This window comes from Cyprinus carpio, chromosome B18, assembly GCF_018340385.1.
Source record: "Cyprinus carpio isolate SPL01 chromosome B18, ASM1834038v1, whole genome shotgun sequence".
In the NCBI taxonomy this organism is placed as follows: domain Eukaryota; kingdom Metazoa; phylum Chordata; class Actinopteri; order Cypriniformes; family Cyprinidae; genus Cyprinus; species Cyprinus carpio.
Genome location: NC_056614.1, coordinates 3,169,209 through 3,191,568, shown reverse-complemented (window position 1 = coordinate 3,191,568; position 22,360 = coordinate 3,169,209). Strand labels below are relative to the sequence as shown.

Sequence of the window (22,360 nt, the reverse complement as noted above, 5' to 3'; positions counted from 1 at the left end):
AATGCATGCATCCATGACAAGTTTCAATAGAAACTACATTAAAGTACATTTTAATTGAGAGAAATGTTCGTCAGTACATTTGGCAGTACTCTTAAACCATATTTCAAAGACAATATTATGAAGTTACATATAAGGCTAAATCTAACTTAAGCGGGTCAGTCATAATTACAACCAACATAATTACAATTACAACGTAATTTAGAATACATTACATTCACACTGAAGTACAGTATATATTTTTTAAGTATATAATTTCTATAACTATATGTAAAAATATGCTAATATGCACTTCTTTTCACAAATGCTATTATTATTATAATTATTACTGTTTTTGTTGTTGTTGCAAAACATGTGACCAGCATTATGTAATACAACAGTATTATGAGTGACAGGTGAAATCTGGAAATGCTCCTGCTGGTGACAGGCTTTGGGACGATTTTCAGTGTAACTGGACAGATGCTGTCTTTTTTGCATAAGAGTGAGTTATAAATAGCATCCTGAGCCAATGGAAACAATGACTCATCCTAAAAACACAAACAAAAGGTGAAAAAAAAACGATACTATTTTAGCAACTGTATTAATATTTTGGAAACCACTATAAAATGGCTTTTTCTCTCTCTCTCTCTTTGTTACATGAAATATGGAATAATTAAATAATAATGCATTAAATAAAAAATAATGATCTGTTTGGACACAAAAAGAGGCCTGACAGGTTAAAACTTCTGAACCCATGACAAAACAATGACCAAAGGAGAAGAGGTGCTGAAGAAAGAAAGAGGTGAGAGAGTATCTTGTTATGACAGGTCACTATACTGCATCACTGCAGCTACTGACATGAGGGACTGGTTTCTGATCGATCACATGGCAGTGCTGTAAACAACGCTGACCTCATTAGTGCTCTAGAAGGCTGGTGTGATCTAACACGTCCTGTGGTGCAAGATTATGACGCGTTTCCTGCCACATTAATTCCCAAAAAATAACACAACAAGTACACAATGGTGCAAAGTTCAGAGCAGAATGGAAAGGCGAAAGACGCCAAAATAAACACAAATTAAATCAAGGTATTATGAACATTTGCAGTGTATTAAGTGCATATATTTACACATTTATTGTTTCAATGCAGATTATTATATTTCAGTCTTTTAAAGGCCTATGAAACAAATCTGTCAACATTATAATTTCAATACAATGTATGACAAAATAATTTATATAATGATATTTATATAATAGATTTTTTTTTATTATTCAAATGGTCATTCACTACCATAAATATCATATGGCTTGCATTCATTTGCTATTCAAATATATTTTAAATGATGTTTGCCATTTATGCAAGCCTCTTAACATTTCAGAATCAGAATCAGATTAACTTTTTTCGCCAGGTGTGCGCAAACACACAAGGAATTTTTTGTGCTCCTGGTACATACATACATACATGCATACATACACATCTGACATGAGAACAGAATAAAAATAAAATAAAATTAGTAAGACTTAGCAATAAATAATGTGTATGAATCTGGAACAGGATTTGTTATTTTCTAGTATTAAATATAACAAGTATATAATAATTTAAATATAATAATTATTAAATAATAATAATTATATCATTAAAATTAAATAAACAATGTATACAAATGATTCAACATTAAATAATTAAAAATTACTTCATAAAAATTCTGTGAGCATTGATAACAATGTAAGTAACAGAGCTGCAGATTTAGACTAGGCTAGCCAGGGTAGCTAGTTTATGACCAAATATTAATTTACAGTTGATAAAGTGTACATATAAAGTGTTACTGACCATCTACACACCACCTTTGATAATAATAACTGGATGGAGATTCCACTTTTATAAAAATATGAATCTCTTTACTCACTTCAACAATGATACAGTATCATAGAGAACTTAATTATGGTTTAAGATAAGATGTGTTTATATAAAGTCAGTTAGTCTTTATGAATGCCTGTCGATCAGTCTGTAATAATGATTGCACATGAGAATAGATCCTCACTCAGACTCCATGGTGTGCTGCCCTATTTAAGAGTATGACAGAGCTGTCATTTAGACAGGAGGAATAAGGAAGGGAACTGCAGCGTCCCGAGGGAAATCAGAGGGATATAAAAGTCTTCCAGTACAGGTGACAGAGAGAGAACAAGAGAGACCGAGAGAGCAATCACACTGCTTCAGTCAGAACATGCAAGTCTGTGCTGTTTCCCAAAGAGCCAGAGATCTTCGGACCGAACAGTACCTGATAAAGTTCACAGACAATCAGCTTCAGCTCATCATCAATAATAAGAAGACAGAAGGTGCTCTACTTATTCCACAAGGAGCTCCGGAGAAGGAAAATGCATACAGGTTCTCCCACTGTACAAGTCAGCTTAAAGGAATAGTTCACCCAATAAATAAATAAATAAATTAAACACTGTTAATTTACTCATCCTTAGCCCATACAAGATGTAGGTGATTTTCTTTCTTCATATCAGAGAACAAAAAAGTAATCCCCATGGCTCCTGATGATATATTGAGGTCTTATGAAGTGAAACAATTGGTCTGTGCAAGAAACTGAACATTATTATCTTTAATTCAGAGCCTCAGTTTGGCATTCACCAGTAATGTATATGCAATTATATTATTAAAGCACCCAATAGCATATACGCTGTGTTAAAGCATATAAAGTGAATGAATTCATTAACAAATGTTTTTTTTACATAAACCATTAAAAACATTAATTTGTCCACTTGATTTAAATGCTTGTTTCACGCATGTGCATATCAGTGGCTCATCAGTCTTCAGTCCGAGTCGAACTGTTTCTTCAGTTCAGTGTTCAGCATCTGAAAGTGAGTTTTATATATCTGTGCTGCTCGAGCCGTGAACCGTTTCAGACGCTTCAGTCCAAAAAAAGAATCATACAAAGTGGATAGTTAAATGCATTATTACTATTAATAAAATACAATTCTTATGAGGTGAGTTTATCAGATATTATTGTTGTTATATAATAATACTGTTCCAAGCAATGGCACAAATATCTGCATTTTACAGTGGTTTGTTGTTTCCACTGTAGCTCGTTTAACAAATTTTAATATCAAAGCATAACTGAGATTTACTGTGAAACTTGAGGAGATGAAGAAAATAACTTCTTGTTCTCAGGATAGAAATATGATATTTTTTTGCCAAATTTTTACTCAATTTGTTCTCATTAAATCCAACATTTAATCAAATAAGAAGTTGTGCAACAGATAATCTGGACTTAAAGGAATCTTGTAAGAAACATTTGAGATGAAATTGCAATTTACAGCTTCTGATTGTAGACTTTGGTATTTTGGTAAATCTGAGCAAAGTGTGAGACATACAGTTGTTGAGATTTCTAGTGAGACAGATTTTTAGGTTGTTTTCCTCAAGATAAAAATCTGTCATGTTTGCCTATTTTTCTCTCACTTTGTTCTCATTTAAAACCAAAAGTAAACTGGACTTGAAGGAATCTTATGAGAAATGTTTGAAATTAAATTACAATCTATGACTTCTGATTGCAGACTTCTGAGCACAGCATGGGAAACTTGAAAAAAATCTGACATTTTTGCCTCCATTTGTTCTCCATTTAATATCACTACTGTCTAGGAGAGACTGAGAAAATCTCATTCCTAATATTTCCTTCTTATGGGACGAAAAGATAGACCAGAATGAGCTAAAGAGAGGAAAACTGGGAAAAGCACAGGCAGCAATGTGAGAGGAGGAGAGGAAGCGGGCTGCACGTTGCCGCTGGTTTCTCCTCAGCACCGCACGCTGTGATTTGCAGCTAAAAATATCCACCACATGACTGAGTTGCATTCACAAACACATGCACAGGACGGGAGGGGAGGAGAAAGAAAAGAGACAGACGCAGAGAGGGAGTTTAGGGGCACAGGTGCATAAAAGAACAAAAGATTGGGAAAAAATGGAAAGGGAGTGGAATTTGGAGGAGCAGCGGTAGAATATAAAAAAAAGGAGGGCGGCATTGCAGTTGGCTGCATGCCATGACACGTGACGGCAAACACAGAGAGACACGAGGAGACTTTACAAAATATCAGACCACGCAGGCACAAAGCATCCCCAGTGTCGGAAAAACACTCAAGAAGCATTTAAACGCGTTCTTACCAGGCGAGTTTGAAGCCTCTCATTGGTGCGATGCTGAGAGTGTGTTTGGTACGGCGTCAGGCGGCTGCATGTTGGTGATGAGCAGCCGCTGAGGAGAGAAAGTGTCCCGCTGTGCCGTCCCATTCAGAAGGATGATGGTCTACGTATTCACTTGAACTAACTCTAACACTAACAAAATATCCGACCATCCAGACAGTCCCATATAACACAGCCTGACCAGTCAGCTTGACCAAACACTACTGAACATGCGTGATGGAAAGAGACATGCACGGTGTGATGAAGTTGCGGTGCTTGTATGTATAAGCTCACTCGTGCGCTCTCTCTCTCTCGTCCCCTGCTGCAGTTAAAAGCTGCAGTCTCTGAGCCGAGAGCAACACTGAGCATGCTCATCAGCCTTTCCTCTCCCTCCCTCGCTCTGCTTTTCTCAGATTGTTTGGTTAGCTGTGACTGTCCCCTCTGGTCAGGTCAGATGTGGGAGGTTATGAGGACCTGTTGCCCTCCCATCAGCAACAATTAAGTCTCCATCATCAGTGGCTGGAGATACCATTCTGCTAATGCACACATACTATGGCTCTGTTCCAAAAGCAAGCTGTAAAAACAAACAAACAACCAAATGCAATATTAACAGTAAATGACTGTGACAATGCTACAGTAAAAACCTGTTACTTGGTTAAAGATAGGTTTCCTTACTCTATACAGTGCAAAACTGTAACAAATCTAATGGGACATTTCATTTTAGAGTAAATTACTGTTAAATTCACACGTTTTTGAAAGTGAAAATTTTATTAAAAAGTAAAAAACTGAAAACTGACTTTCTTAGTGACAGCTCACATTTGATGGTTTTTCAATTAAACATCTATTTCTTGTTCGTTTCTTCCCCTCTCATCAGTTATGTACATTACGACTTTATGTAACGTCACATTAAATCCAACATTTAATCAAATGAGAAGTTGTTCAACAGATAATCTGGACTTGTAAAAAACGTTTGAGATTAAATGCAATTTTTTATGTTACATCTTTTATGGTTAATTAATGTTTCTTGCATTATTTTATTGTCATGTTTATTGTCATGATAGTGATTTGTGTTTATGTGTTTGTGTATCGTCTATATATTAGTATCTATCTCTGCTTGTGGAGAAGCTACTTGTGATGAGCTCTGATTCATCATGTGACTTTCCTGTGTTTTTATGGTGGTTATCAGGTAATAAACAGATTTTAAATAATTTTTTACTAATTTTTTTTTTTTTTTGGAAATGTAAGGCCAGTCTGTATAAAAAAAGGTAATTTTTGTTATCTTTTTTATTGCACTTTCTGACATACAAACATTGTATATACATATTAAGGTGCTATTGCTGTTATATTTCATAAATAAGTGCAGCATTTGGAATTTGACAGTAAAGCATTGAGCTTGATTTGCAATAAAGATGTAAATTTACTTTCATTAACAACAGTAACATCTGTAAAGAGTGTAAAAAAATATATTGTATGTGGTGAAATTTAAATAATCTGACAGTGTTCCAATTAGAAATCTGGTAGCACTTTATTTTACAGTCCTGTTCCTCATGTACATACTATGTATTATAGTAATTACAATAACTATGTAATAACTAGGTACTAACCCTGAACCTACCCCTAAACCTAACCCTAACCCATGTAGTTACCTTGTATTACCAGAACTTTCTTAGATAAATACACTGTAAGTACACTATAAGTACATTTAAGTACACATACTGTAAAATAAAGTGCAACCAGAAATCTTATATAAATTTACCAGTGTTCTTCCATACTACTCGTATGGTTGAAGATCGTGGTAACCCAATCGAAACAATGAAAAATAAATATACTAAAAAATACATTTGTTTCATTGTTTATACAACAAATATTTGCAAACATTTACATATTTATGTACTTAATCAAAATCCCCTGCAATTGTAATTTCAGGGCCTGTTTTATTTAATAGGGCAAATTAGTGTTAGAGCGCAATTCCATAAAAGCACAGATGGGAGAAAGTTCTGCGCATGATTTATTAACAATGCACACATTAAAGAACACAGTCGCAGCCAGATCATTTACATAATGACCAGCGCAATCTGGCAAGAGCAGCTTAAATTTCCTCCTGCTTTAAGACATGCTTTTATTGAGCGTTAAAAAGTGGCGCAAATACAAGTAATTTGATGCACGCAAACGTTAGCAAATCGCGTTGCGTGATTCATTTTAATACAAACTCCTACAAATGCATATTTAGTAAGGTCAAGCACAAAAATAACTGTCCATGCCTTTTCAGTACTAATTCTGTTTAATGTTTCTCATAAGCGACATAACTTACAGCGAATAATCAAACATAGGTGGGAAACACTGTAATATAACCAGTACAACTATTTAATGGGAGCCTGAAGCCCTGTATACTGTAAGTAGCTTAAATCAACTCTGATTTTGCTTTTATGGGTGCAAAATCTAAATGCAAGAGCAAAAGAGATGTGTATTATGAAGTTAGAACACAGCACTGCTCTGACCTATCACGCACACAGCAGCTGTTCACACCACACTGGTCCGCTAATCAACTACTTCAGGATCAGCTACTCGTGGGTTTGTCAGCACAGCCAGCTGACCAATTAATCTGAAGTAAACACTGTATAATTAGGCTGTCATGTCCACCTGACACTGATCAGACTCATTTAAAAGAAATATATGGTCCCTAAACACAGTTCCAACAGCTAACGGGGGATAAATCGACATGTAAATAGGCTAAATAATGTGCAGCCTTTAACTGCACTAACTATGTTAGCCATCAGGATGAGCTGGAAACATTGTTTACAGGAGCAATTTGAAGTTTGACAGTAATTGCCTTGGAATTTATAATAGAAGACAGTGATTGTGTTACAAAACCGTTACTCTAATGGCTGCAGCGGCGGTGCTATAAAGAGAATGCATTTAGAGACTTTATCTCTGTAATGTTGCAAATGTTTTTCAGAAGGTTATTAGCACACCAAAACATGGACTAGTGTTTGGTGCTTTATGAAATGTGATGTAAATCACAATTTTGAAAATATTTATATTATTAATAATAATTCTGAAAACAATAATTAAAACTACCTAATTCTCAATGCAGTGTCTAAGCTACTGTTTTTCCTTCATCTGTTTTGTTATGGTTAACTAAAACCAAAATGATCTAAAATCGTTTTTGTTAACTGAAATAAATTTTGAAATGTTTTTAAAATGTTGCCTTGACAACTAACTGAAAATAAGTTTAGTATTAAAATTACTGAAACTAAAATAAAATAAAATAAATTAAAAATATATTATATATTATACTATATTTTGAAAAGGCAGCTAAACAAAAATAAAAAAGGCAAACATAAAATTCCTAAAAACTATTATTAAAATAAAAATGGAATATATAAAAAAAGATAACTAAAATATAAAATAAAACTAATTACGTCAATGCCATTCAGATATTTTCAATGTTGTGTATTTCACAGGGGTGTGTGACAGATACAGACTCTGCTGGTGCTCGGTGCAGATGCGCAGCTTGACATTTGTGTTCATTACACAGTTCTCAGGATGAGCTTAACACGTACTGCACAAGTCACACTCCTTCCTGGAAAATGCCCACAATTCTTGCACAAAACCCACACACTCATGTCATGAACACACTCACACACTAAAAAGTACACCTATAATGGCATCACATAGACACCAACAGTAAAAAGAGCCATGTGACAAACAATGAGAATTCTGGGAAACTAGAGGGCTCTGAAAACAAACATGGCATAATGGGACACTCTAAAGTCCATTGACATGAATGAGTTTTTTTTTTTTTTTTTTTTAAATAGATACCAAATAAGTAGGTTACAAAACATTGATAATAATAACAACAACAGTAACACACACACACACACACACACACACACACACACACACACACACACACACACACACACACACACACACACACACACACACACACACACACGCACACACGCACACACACACATACACAAACACACACACACACACACACACACACACGTATATAAAGCATTTTGAACTAGTGGATATACAGTGTATATATATATAAACGTGTACGTGCACTGTGTTAGACTAACCGAGACTTGTCATTGCACTTGCATATAATTGCTCTTTTGTTGGTTTTGATTGCTTCTATTGTCATCATTTGAAAGTCGCTTTGAATAAAAGTGTCTGCTAAATTACTAAAATGTAAAAATTTAATTTATATATAAATATATATTTACATTGCTACAAATATACCCGTGCAACTTATGGCTGGTTTTGTGGTCCAGGGTCACATATATATATATAATGATTGCCACTAAAATTACACCATACAGCCTTAAAGAAACATATAATGGTCCAATTGGTAAATGACATCACAGAAACACATATCTCTTACCTACTGTATGAAAATAAGAATAATGTGTAGTCCACAGTGTGCTGCAGTATTGCGTGGTGTGGTGCTGATCGGACAGCTCCTCAATACAGCACACATACATACTACAATAATACTGCTCATCACACTGAGACTCACTGCTTACCTGCTTCTGAATCACTCATATATCAGACCGTTTCCTTATAAACAAAAACCAGCCAAAAAAAAAAAAAAAAACACATTAGAGTAAATTGTAAATTGTGTTGTTTTCAATGCAATCTTGGATTGTCCTCTCAATTAAGGATACATGCTGCTTTAGAATTTGGCCAAAATGAGGAATCCCTGTTTTCGTTTTATTACTGTGTTAATGCAGTTTCAGGACTTAAAACTCTCTCATGCAGCTTAAGAGTTAACATGGACCAACTGATTATTTCACAGCATGTTTCATGCATGTGACTCGGGTGATCAATAACAGCACATATGCTGGATCGCATCAGTCCTCCACTTTCACTGAAGCCTCTCATATGAAAGCAACGGGGATGTAAAACATCCAAGACAACAAGAAAATAGGGCATTTGATTTTTGCAACTTTCACCACCCCCCTCCCTCTCTCTGAGTCTCTCGTCCATTCGCTCTCTCTTTTGGACACACCCTGCTTGAGGGACCATTGTGTATTATTTTTAGAGCTGTATAGGTTGATCAGTGGCAGCCAATGAGAGGTGAGTATTTGCTGTCAGCTGACCGGGTGACTGTCACACCAGTTGAGTGTCAGAGTGAGCGGCATGCTGTAATCCCACCTTCTCTAAAACACACACACACACAAACTGCTCTATTTCTCTCTCTAATGCTTATGGAAGATCCCCGTGTGGAAGTGTGTAAACAGCTGAGTGGGCTAAAGGTGAATTAACAACAATATTTATTATTCTGCTAAACAGCCAATCAGTGGCAGCACTCATTAACACATTCTGACCACATAAGGCACAAGATCAGACAGCGATTTGTGAAAGAGCGATGTGAGAGCGACTGGCCGGATGAGAGAAAGATGAGGCGTGTGAAGCATCTGTGGCCTTTTGAGCAGCTGTATGTCTGTGTGGCATTTCCACATCAGTAGGAGCTCCAGCGACAGACTCCATGAACTACATGCACTACAACCACAATTCATTATAGCTTATGATAAGATTTTTTATATATATATTATATATACAGCCATGGCCAAAAGTTTTGAGAATTACATAAATATTAGTTTTCAAAAAGTTTGCTGCTAAACTGCTTTTAGATCTTTGTTTCAGTTGTTTCTGTGATGTACTGAAATATAATCAAAACCTTCATACGTTTTAAAGGCTTTTATCGACAATTACATGACATTTATGCAAAGAGTCAGTAGTTGCAGTGTTGGCCTTTCTCTTTTTCAGGACCTCTGCTATTCGACTGGGCATGCTCTCAATCAAATTCTGGGCCAAATCCTGACTGATAGCAACCCATTCTTTCATAATAACTTCTTGGAGTTTGTCAGAATTAGTGGGTTTTTGTTTGTCCACCCCTCTCTTGAGGATTGACCACAAGTTCTCAATGGGATTAAGATCTGGGGAGTTTCCAGGCCATGGACCCAAAAATTTCAACATTCTGGTCCCTGAGCCACTTAGTTATCACTTTTGCCTTATGGCACGGTGCTCCATCGTGCTGGAAAATGCATTGTTCTTCACCAAACTGTTGTTGGAAGAAGTTGCTGTTGGAGGGTGTTTTGGTACCATTCTTTATTCATGGCTGTGTTTTTTTGGGCAGAATTGTGAGTGAGCCCACTCCCTTGGATGAGAAGCAACCCCCACACATTAATGGTGTCAGGATGCTTTACTGTTGGCATGACACAGGACTGATGGTAGCGCTCACCTTTTCTTCTCCGGACAAGCCTTTTTCCAGATGCCCCGAACAATCGGAAAGGGGCTTCATCGGAGAATATGACTTTGCCCCAGTCCTCAGCAGTCCATTCACTATACTTTCTGCAGAAGATCAATCTGTCCCTGATGTTTTTTTTTGGAGAGAAGTGGCTTCTTTGCTGCCCTTCTTGACACCAGGCCATCTTCCAAAAGTCTTGGCCTCACTGTGCGTGCAGATGCGCTAACACCTGCCTGCTGCCATTCCTGAGCAAGCTCTGCACTGGTGGCACTCCGATCCCGCAGCTGAATCCTCTTTAGGAGACGATCCTGGCACTTGCTGGACTTTCTTGGACGCCCTGAAGCATTCTTTACAAGAATTGAACCTCTTTCCTTGAAGTTCTTGATGAACCTATAAATTGTTGACTTAGGTGCAATCTTAGTAGCCACAATATCCTTGCCTGTGAAGCCATTTTTATGCAACGCAATGATGGCCGCACGCGTTTCTTTGCAGGTCACCATGGTTAACAATGGAAGAACAATGATTTCAAGCATCACCCTCCTTTTAACATGTCAAGTCTGCCATCCTAAACCCAATCAGCCTGACATAATGATCTCCAGCCTTGTGCTCGTCAACATTCTCACCTGAGTTAACAAGATGATTACTGAAATGATCTCAGCAGGTCCTTTAATGACAGCAATGAAATGCAGTGGAAAGGTTTTTTTTTTGGGATTAAGTTCATTTTCATGGCAAAGAAGGACTATGCAATTCATCTGATCACTCTTCATAACATTCTGGAGTATATGCAAATTGCTATTATAAAAACTTAAGCAGCAACTTTTCCAATTTCCAATATTTATGTAATTCTCAAAACTTTTGGCCATGACTGTAATATTATATATATATTCTTATTTTCATACATATATTCACATATATTTCCTTTTACATTACTATAAGGTCACAACAGAACACAAACTTAAATTTAATTACTATATATTTTTAAATATAACAACCGACACTCAACTTAAAAAAAAAAAAAAAAAATACGCAAACATGTAAATTGCACATAATGCAGTTTTTAAATTAACTTCTAAATAAAAAATTTCTATTTGTTGTTGAAATATATTAATTTACAAAGTAGCTGTCATAACATGTTTCACAACAGATTTATTTATACAAATTAAACAGCCTTATTAAAACATCACTATAGTGCTGTTAAAACAGGTAAAGTATAATGAGTATATAGTTTCATATTTCACGAAATGCTCTTCTCTAGAGTTTATTTCTCTAGTGAACTAATGAGCTGTAGACACTGATGACTTGCTTGAGTAAATGAAATGCTACGTGACATTTTGTTTACAAGCTGTATTTTTTTGTTGTTGTTTTTTTTGGATGTTTTTCCACGGTTAAAACACCGATTGAGGGATTAGACATTCATGTTTATTTCCCATTAAAACCCATTAGAATTAAAGAAGGGATGACCACATCAAAGAGCGTCAAAATGCCATTTATTGCCATATGTATATGTTTATATATATATATTATATATATATATATATAGATATATATATATATATATATATATATATATATTATATATGTGTGTGTGTGTGTGTATACATATGTATACACACACACACGCAATATAATATACACACACACACACACACACATATATATATATATATATATGTTTGAGGTCAGCAAGTCTTCTGCTCATCAAAGCTAGCCACATTTATTTAATTAAAAATACAGTAAAAACAGTAATAATGTGAAATATTTTTACAATAAAAAAATACTGTTTTCTATTTGAATATATTTTAAAATGTAATTTATTTCCTGTGATCAAAGCTGATTTTCAGCATCATTACTCCAGTCTTCAGTGTCTCATGATCCTTCTGAAATCATTCTAATATGCTGATTTGCTGCTCAAGAAACATTTCTTTTTCTTATTATTATCAGTGTTAAAAACAGTTGTACTGCTTAATGTAACCCCACCCCACACCTTGAAAAATAAAAAATAACAGCATTTATTTGAAATATAAATCTTTTGAAACATATTAAAATTCTTTACTGTCACTTTTGATCAGTTAGATCAAAATCTTACTGACATTCAAGTTTTGAATGGTAGTATAGATTATTTTTTGGTCATCACTGAAAGTTAATCAGTTAAACACTATTAATTGAATAACCATTAAATATTGCAGCATTGTAGCAATTCCAAAAATGACTGATTCATGTGTTTTATTGTTAATGTAGTATGTACAGAGTTTTAATACTGGTGCATCTCTAAACTACAGTAACACAGAGCAAACAACTCCCATTTTCCTTTCCCAGCTTCATCTGCTATTTGTTTCCAGACATACTGCATTTTAAATCTCAGTCATCTGACTGCACTTGGTGTGTGAATCAGCCCTCCTCCTCTTCCTCGCCTTCTCATGTCAGCGATCTCCTCCTCTCACCATTGTCTACATAACGTCACATTCATTTACATTCACAAGGTTAAAGTGACTGCTGTACAGAAACAAGAACTTGTGAAAGAGGCTTGCTTCTTGCTTTCACGCACACACACACACACACACACACACACACACACACTGAAATCAACAAATCAACAGCTAATATATAAGCACTGTATAAAAGCTTAATCAGAAACTCTTTAGACAAAAGCGAATTGCCAAAATACAGAGGAAGAAAGAGGAATAATGACCGTGATGATTCAATTTCTCAATTTATATGAAATAAACATTCAAATTTCTTTTTGTCAGTTAAATATATCTCTATGGCATTCAAATAAGTGAGACCATGTATGAGTCTTGTTTCTTGACAGGATGGCGAGTTTCCATAGAGACTAATGGGCCATGAAAGCGCTGGAGTCCCAGGCCCCATGACAGCCACTTCAAGGCCTCATGCAGGGGCCGATTAAATCATGACAACAAACGGCAGTGTGTGGTGAGAGGCTGTTCTGAGCTGACTTTAGTCACTCACTCACCAGTGATAATGAACACACACACACACACTCTGGAGGACCTGTGACGTTGTGTTTCCTGTGATTATATCATGTGCGACAGGTACATCATGTTCCTGAGTCTGTGTAGCACAAGTGTGTGTCTGAACTGATCAAACTTCACTGAATGAAAGTGGTCAATCATGCAGAATGTGCCCTCTGGTGGTGCATCTGGGTAACAAAAGAAATGAAAGTGAAAGTCGTGACATTTGCCAAGAATGGTAACCCATACTCAGAATTGGTGCTCTGCATTTAACCCAAGTGCACACACACAGCAGTGAGAAGTGAACACACCGTGAACACACACCCGGAGCAGTGGGCAGCTATATATCCAGCGCCCCGGGTGGAGCAAACTGGGGGTTCAGTGCCTTGCTCAAGGGCACTTCAGCCACTGGTATTGAGGGTGGAAGAGAGCACTGTTCATCAACTCCCTCCCACCTACCACAAGGCCAACTTTCTAACCATTAATCCACAGCTGCCCCCAAAAATGTGAACTAAAAGAAAGATAAATAAATATAGTTTTGTATGCTAACAAGTCAAAATTTTGTGTGCTGTAGTTGAGGTGCAGTTACATGGTTTTTATCATTAAAGAAAAACCCCATATATAAATATATATATATATATATATATATATATATATATATATAGGGACTGCAGTTAATACCATAAGCTAATACATCTACATTAATTTATTAATTAATTGATTAATAAGAGATATACAAAATAGCTAAAATCAATTATTTTCAAGATTTTTATTAAATTCATTTGTTGTCATAGAGGGCTCTACTCGTATTTTTGTATTTTTTTTTTTTTTTTAATAAACAAAAAAAATAATTTTTATATCACCAAGCAAATAAACTAATATCCATTTTATTTCATTTTAGCATTCCTTAGCATTATTTTTTCATTTTAATCTTTATCTTTTGGACTGACTTTTTTTTAAGCATAAGCTTGTGTCATTTCATTTTCATTTGAAGGGTAACAGTTGTTGATACGTCACTCAACTATGGGCTTCACCTAGTAAAATCATATTTATTTTTTTGGGACTTTCAAATTAAAGTGAAAAAAATGCTAAAAATAAATAAATGGATGCAAACTAATGCTAAAATTACATATGTATGTGTATGTACACACACACACACACACACACACACACATTACATTTTACATAAGCCTACTGAAAGTCCACTCTTCCCAAACGGGACAACTTCAATGGAGAAGTTTGGGAGCCTCACAATCCACAAAGCCAGTGAGCAATTGGAGCTAGAGCTACTGCAGAACTTACAAACATACAGGCATACGAGGGGAACAGAGCGTTTGACCGGACATTTCAATGTCCAGCATTAAAATCATCAAGGATTTGATCGTGATAGTCATCAGCCATCTTTCCTTTAGTGTGTTCGGTCAGAGTGATTCACAGAAACAGAGCTCTTTAGCACCCACACGTCCCTTGAGTCACAGCCGAGCAGATCACTCCTCTGACGTCACAGTGTTCTCCTCTCAAACACACAAGCGCTCTGACTTATGTCACTGTAATTGGGCTTGGCTGTCAGTGGGGTGATTTACTGCTCCAAGCTGACGGCTGCTCTCAAGAGACTTCCATCTTTTCCATTCACAACAATCCTCTCGCACCCGCTAATGCTGGCTGTTATGAGAGGGATTGAGTCGAGCTGCTCTCAATGCATATACAAGCGACTCTTCTGATCTCAGCTTGAGGTGTTTGTGGAAGGACTGAGAGATGTGCCTGCCTCAGCTCGCTTTATAAATACCATGCTAAATCGTGTTATCAAGGGGAGAAAGAGTGTATTTATTTGGTGTTTCTCTCTGATGCTGTGTCTTTAAGATGTTGCATGTGATATGAGCAGCTCTGCTTGCAGGCTGTGTGCTTATAGTTTGAAAAACAAACAAAAAACAAATGCAATGCATTGTGAATGATTCACAACAATTTGTGGCGAAATGCGTTGTATGAACATAATCAGGAAATTAGGGATGCACCAATATATTATTCTGATTCAGATAACCAACAAATGGCTGATATTACATTTGCAAAATATTTTGTCTAAATAAATACAAATACAACACTAAAATCAACTGCTTTAAATGCTATGACATTTATTTTGGCATAACAACGTCAATTATACAGTTACACGTGTACAGTCTGAAAACTGGATATTCAATTTGACAACGTCTAAACATTATATTTAGAGTTATTATCAAATGATTAGCATATAAAGATGGACTTTAAGTGATTTTTAGATGATGGCAAAGATAATCTAAATGTAAAAACAGGGAAAGAGATAAATCTGTAATATCAATGACCAGTGTAGTAGCGCACACAGTAGTATAGTATAGTATAGTATAGTATAGTATAGTATAGTCGGTAATGTGTTGCTATGTAGTTGCTAGGCAGTTCTAGGCGGTTGTTTTCTAGGTGGAAATTTGATGCATCACTTATGAAGTGTAATATTTAGTGTAAAGTTGGGGGTTTGTTTAATATGAGCAATATTCATATTAATTCCCAATATTAAAATTCTATATATTTTGTCTAAATAAATAAATAAAATATATAATGTAATAAATAATAATAAAATAAAAAAAACACTAAAATGCTATGATAATTTAGGCATATCAACATTATAATGCTAAAAATTATAAATGTTTCTGATAATTTTACGATAAAGTAAATGAAAAGATATATTGTTCAAGTAAAAAAAAAAGTACTATATATATATATATATATATATATATATATATATATATATATATATATATATATATATATATTTATATATATATATATATATATATATATTTATTCTCTGAATATACCAAACTGTTGATTTGGACTCTCTGAATGTTCCTGCTATCTCTCTGATGAATTTATTTATTTATTTTTTCATTACCAACATATGGCGTCTCAGACCAATGTGACAGGAACTGAACTGTGATAATGTGCAAAAGTGCAGATCACAGCAAAAGCCATAATGAAAGAGGAATGAGATAATGAACCACAGTAATGAGAGGGCGTGACACATGCAAAAAACATTTCATACGTTTTTCATCATTTTCTGAGCTGCTGCATTTAACCCTGTAAAGTTTGACATGAAAAAAACAGTGCATAATTTGTTTTATGTCTTGTATCATATTTGATACATCAGGCTTTTATTGCTCATATATGATATAGTGAGAATATGGAGCTCATATAAGAAAAAAACAGGCTCAACCCGAGCAAACATATGCAGTTTGCAGATGCTGATGTTTATATGGCCAAAAATGTATGATTGAATTATGATAGTTTGTACTGTAAATCAAGGAGATTTTTATAAAAGTATAACAGATTACTTCAATAAAATGCATATATCAGTTGCCACTACCTCCCAATAATATGTCTTAGTTAGATGATATATAAATGCATAGCTTAGTTTCAAAACATACAGTACAATACATTATAATGATGATTGAGAGATGAACAAATAAATGTTCCTTAAAAGCCAAATGATCATATTTTACACTTGTTTTAATATGATAAAAAAGATGTTGTATACATAATAAAGTAAAATTAAGTCCAGTATTATGGGATCAGAATCCCGCCAAATGTATTGCAGTCATAGATCGAAAAATAATAAGCATAAATAAAATATTTAAAAACACATGTAAAATAATAACGCACAAAACTGAAAAACAAATGCAATTTTTTTTTTAAATAACAAACAACGCGGTCATTGATCGAAAAATAATAAGCGTGAATCAAAAATGTAAACAAATGTAAAATTATATTGCACAAAACTGAAACATGAATTTAAAATTTTCCAAATCGCAAACAAAATCAGGTTTCCTGCTCATATGTTTTTTTTTTGTGTGTGTGCTTATGGTCTTTTCCCCTTTGCTCTTGTTTCCACGTTCTGCGCTTGCGAGCTGCTCCTCTACACAAACAGTCCAATGTAAATCAGGGCGGGCTTCAGCGTCACCATTGGTACACAAGTTCTAGATTGACAGCTGCTCCTCTAGCCAATCAGTCCAAGGGGGAGTTGACGTCACTCCAATGCGACTCGTGGCTGCTGTGGCAGGTGTGTGAAGCTGGATAACCAGCGTCAGCAGGCAAATCCTGGACGATCTCAGGTAATTAGCCATAAATATTTTGTTAATGGGTGACAGAAACATTCCCTTTGTGTGTTATGATATTTTCTGCAAGCTATGTTGTCCGAGTAGGCCGATATGTAGCCCGCTAACACGTTTCTTGTTAGTTTGGTTTAGTGAGCAATACTTTATATTTTAAGCAGTAGGGCTGCACTATAAATCGCACGCGACATTTGATGCACAGCTTGTCAGTAAAGCCGGTTCTGTAATCAGCGGTAAATCTCCATCACCTGCGCACTTTCATGGAGCAGCATTTACTAGCCGTTATGCTGCTCCATGTGAAAGCGCGCAGGTGATGGAGAATTACCGCTGATTACAGAACCGGAATGCAAATACAGTATTTTATGTGTTATATTTGTGGTTGTAGCTTGAAGGGATACAGCTACAGGAAACCAACATTAAATATTTTTTTCTTACAATTAGATTGTGTTTTTATTAAAGTTTACACCTACCCCAACCCTAAACCTACCCTTACAGTAATGCATATAAAATAAAAATCATTGTTTAGCACGAGAAAAAGGACGCGATATTGATGTGCGCATGCGCAGTAAACCCTGGTAGGAAATGTCAGGACACCACCTTTACTGACAAGACGCGCATATCGCGTGCAATTTATCGTGCAACCCTACAATGCCTAAAATATAAAGTATTGCTTACTAAACCAAACTAACAAGACACCTGTTAACGAGCTAGATCGGCCTAGTCGGACTACATAGAGCTTGCAGAAAAGATCATAACACACAAAGTGAATGTTTCTGTCACCCATTAACAAAATGTTTATGGCTAATTACCTGAGATCGTCCAGGATTTGCCTTCTGACACTGGTTATCCATTCTCACACTAGATCTTCACACTGTTAATCACGGGATTGGGACGGCACAGGAAAAAATGTCAGCGGGAGTGGGGGCGGGACCGGGAATCGTAATAACACTTTGATCCCCAACTTTATACACAAATATAGCCTACCTTTTAAATAAACTATAAACTGTAGGCTTATATTTTAATTTTGAACTCAATTCTACTTCCCCTGTGTCTTTATTCAATTCAATTCAATTCAATTCAATTCAATTCAATTCAAGTTTATTTGTATAGCGCTTTTTACGATACAAATCATTACAAAGCAACTTTACAGAAAATTAAGTTTCTACAATATTTAGTAGTAGCTTATCAGTGGTGACTGTCAGTTCATGTGCATATGGCAGAAATGTTCAGAAAAATCAATAAAAGACGTAAACAAACAGACGATTAACACTATTTATGTTCTCCTCCTGTCTGCTTTGGTGTGGCTGGTTCAGTGAATGACCTGCGCGTGAAGGAGAGATTGTTAATGGCTGGTCTATGTGGTAATACAGTAGCCTACATCGGACAGGACATCCAAAAGCCCAGCTATCATTCATAGACCTCAAATATAGCTTTTCATCTAAAAGATGTATGTAGTCATAACTTTACATGGCCGCTCAATCTAATGTTAACCCACAGAAATGTGCGCTATTGAAGTGTGTGCGCAAACTGAACAGCAGCGCACTCACATCAGGACAGATAGGCACCGGTGCTCTCACTGGCTCTTAAAATACTCCGTAATCTTTGTTCATACAGATAAAAGTAATAAATCTTTCGAATCCGTATAAGTTCATTTGTGTGCACTTAGAATAACAACGGAACGTGCTTCTGTAAAATAATTAAAGCAAACGATGCGGTTTCTGTCGTCGTCTCGGTCATGTGAACTTGAGCGAGAAACTTCGAAACTCTGTGTATGAAAAATAAATCTATAGACAGTGAAATGTCTACGCTCAAATGAAAAAAAAAAAAAAAAATAGAAAACGTGTGTATTAGCATGGATGTTTTACATTAAATTTAATGTGTTTGCAATGCACAATGTGCATTAAGATGGCTTTCAGTTCAATAAAATAACAAAAAAAAACTACATTTTTAATTTTTATTTAACTAAAGTGGGCATGCTGTGATCTGTACTGTATTTTATTTTATTGATTTTTTTTGTGACAGATTCCGGCCAAAAAGAAATACAACATAGTGGGAGGGAACGTGAGTCATTCTTCCGGGATTGAAACGGGATGGGATTTTCCCCCAGTATTTTTTGTGTGATTGAGACGGGATGGGATCTTTTTTTGCGGGAGTGGGACGGGAGAGATTTGAAAATCGACTCCCGTGTAACCCCTTTACTTCACACAAGAGCATATGAGCGGAGTGGAGCGGTGAGAATCTCCGCTCATCGCTCACGGAACTGTTCACCCCTCCGCTCCCCCGCTCAAAGCTACATCAGGCCGCTCCGCTCATTATCGCTCAGCGCTCAACGCAGTTTGCTTCGCGCTCCACTCAAATCGCCCCCCGCTAGCTCCAAAAAAGAAAAAAAATCTATATATGACTTTTTGATTAGACCACAGCCTTACCTCCTAAAGAACTAATGAGCAACAACAACATTTTTCAAATAGAGATGTTTTATTTCAAATTACAAATGACAAATTAGTCACAAAAATTCCTGTAAAATTAAATGAATAAATGGGCCTAATAATATAAATAAAAATTATATAAACAAAAATATACATAAACGTTTTAAAAGTAAATTAACTATTAGGCCAACATTCTAATAACTGAACTTTTGCGCAGCGCGCAGGATTAAAATTTGAATTGGCTTATATCAATTGTACAAAAAAACTGCTGTAAAATTAAACGAATAAATGGGCCTAATAATATAAATAAAAATTATATAAACAAAAATATACATAAACGTTTTAAAAGTAAATTAACTATTAGGCCATCATTCTTATAAATTAACTTTTGCGCAGCGCACAGGATTAAATTTTAAATTGGCTTATATCAATTGTACAAAAAAACTGCTGTAAAATTAAACAAATTAATGGGCCTAATTATATAAATAAATCACTGTTAGTTCGTTTTTTAATAGTACACCTGTATGATTTCTCGTTTTCTTTTTTAAAGTACTTTTTGAACTCCATTATTGAGCCAAGTTTTGAATGAAAATAGTCTTTTGATGACAGTAAAAGACAGATGGATTCTGGGTCAGGCTTGACTGAGCATGCTTCAGACTCGTGGTGAGCAGAGCGAAATTGGAGCGAAATAGGAGCAGGAAATAGAGCGACGCTCCGTCCTTTTAAAAATGCCGCTCTGCGCTAAGACCCGACCGCTAGCGCTCCCCGCTCGCTCCCGCTCCACTCCGCTCACATGCTCTGCCTCACACACCTGCCACCACAGCAGCCACGAGTCGCATCGGAGTGACGTCAACTCCCCCTTGGACTGATTGGCTAGAGGAGCAGCTGTCAATCTAGAACTTGTGTACCAATGGTGACGCTGAAGCCCCCCCTGATTTACATGAAACTCTAACTGCAACATTTAGAAACGCAAGCGCAGAACGTGGAAACAAGAGCAAAGGGGAAAAACCATAAGCACACAAAAATATAACATATGAGCAGGAAACCTGATTTTGTTTGCGATTTGGAAAATTTTGAATTCATGTTTCAGTTTTGTGCAATATAATTTTAAATGTGTTTACATTTTTGATTCATGCTTATTATTTTACGATCAATGACCGCGTTGTTTGTTATTTAAAAAAAAAATTGCATTTGTTTTTCAGTTTTGTGCGTTATTATTTTACATGTGTTTTTAAATATTTTATTTATGCTTATTATTTTTCGATCTATGACTGCAATACATTTGGCGGGATTCTGATCCCATACAGTATGTGTTCATCTTGAACTATAACATAAAATATATTTTACATAAGATTTCATATAATATATTTCAAATATATTATAATGCCTTTTAACTTTGGTTACAATCATATACTGTATGAAAAGATAGAATGCATTACAGTGTACATAGCAAAAGTGCAATACAAAAACTATAGAAAATTGTATCTGCATATTGTATAATGTAAATATCATTTAAAATAAGGCAGTATCATAATAGTTAGCAGAAAGACACGATCAGTGTAGGTTTCTATTTCCACACTTTGAGCAAATGCTTAAATCTTGTGTTTTCCACAAATGAGAATGTTTGCATAACTACACTATAAAAAAATGATTTTTTGAACTTGTAAATAAAAGTATGTTCTACAAGAAAATTCTGTCCTTCTGCTTCAAAATTTCATACTTAATCCATGTGTTGCTTTGTATTTATTTGAAAATTTACTAGCAATTTCTGAGTGAAAATCGCTTCAAATTAAACTTTTTAAACCAATTAAACTTTCAGTGTAGACTAAACTATTTTAACTTTAAAAACTGAACAAAGAAAACAACCTGATGATTCAAGGATCCGAGAAGAGCTTTAGTTTTCCTCTGTTCTAAGATATTAATACACTGATCTGAAGAACCTACAAAAATTAGAAATTTCCTAAAGATGTTGCTCTCCTCACATGTAGTAGGTTTACAATAATATATAACACAAATAATTTCAAATGTATGCTTGCACAAACACATGAGCTCTCCTTGACATCTTAAAATAGCCTTGATAATTAATGACGCATTATAATCTTTCCCATCGCCAACATAACCGTTGTCAAATAACACTCTTAAAAATAAAATGCGATGCAATAGAAGAACCATTCTGGGTTCCTCAAAGAACCTTTCAGTGAACAGTTCTTAGAACCATTTATTTCTTGGTGTGAAGAAAAATTTTCCACTATAAAGAACCTTTTGAGGAATGGAAATGTTCCGTAGATGTTAAAAGTCCTTAATGGACCCATAGATGCCTTAATTTAGATGATCATGCAATATACAGATCATAACCAAAGGAAAGAAGAGTCTGATTCCATCTAACATTCACTCACCTACTACAGGAAAGCAGT

The 22,360-nt window shown here is 35.4% G+C and overlaps 1 protein-coding gene across 15 annotated transcripts in view; it reads right to left on the bottom strand.

Moving 5' to 3' along the window:
- Nucleotides 1-22,360, bottom strand: part of LOC109109277 (protein Aster-B-like) — a 149,669-nt gene that overhangs the window by 44,482 nt on the left and 82,827 nt on the right. The window contains exon 1 of one of the 15 annotated variants that reach the window (XM_042743475.1): nt 4,136-4,672. The exons of the other annotated variants lie outside the window; for them this stretch is intronic. Within the exon in view, the coding sequence (XP_042599409.1) occupies nt 4,136-4,158 (23 nt within the window). The 5' untranslated portion in view covers nt 4,159-4,672. Of the gene's footprint in view, nt 1-4,135; nt 4,673-22,360 lie in introns of those variants that run through there. 15 annotated transcript variants of the gene reach the window in all.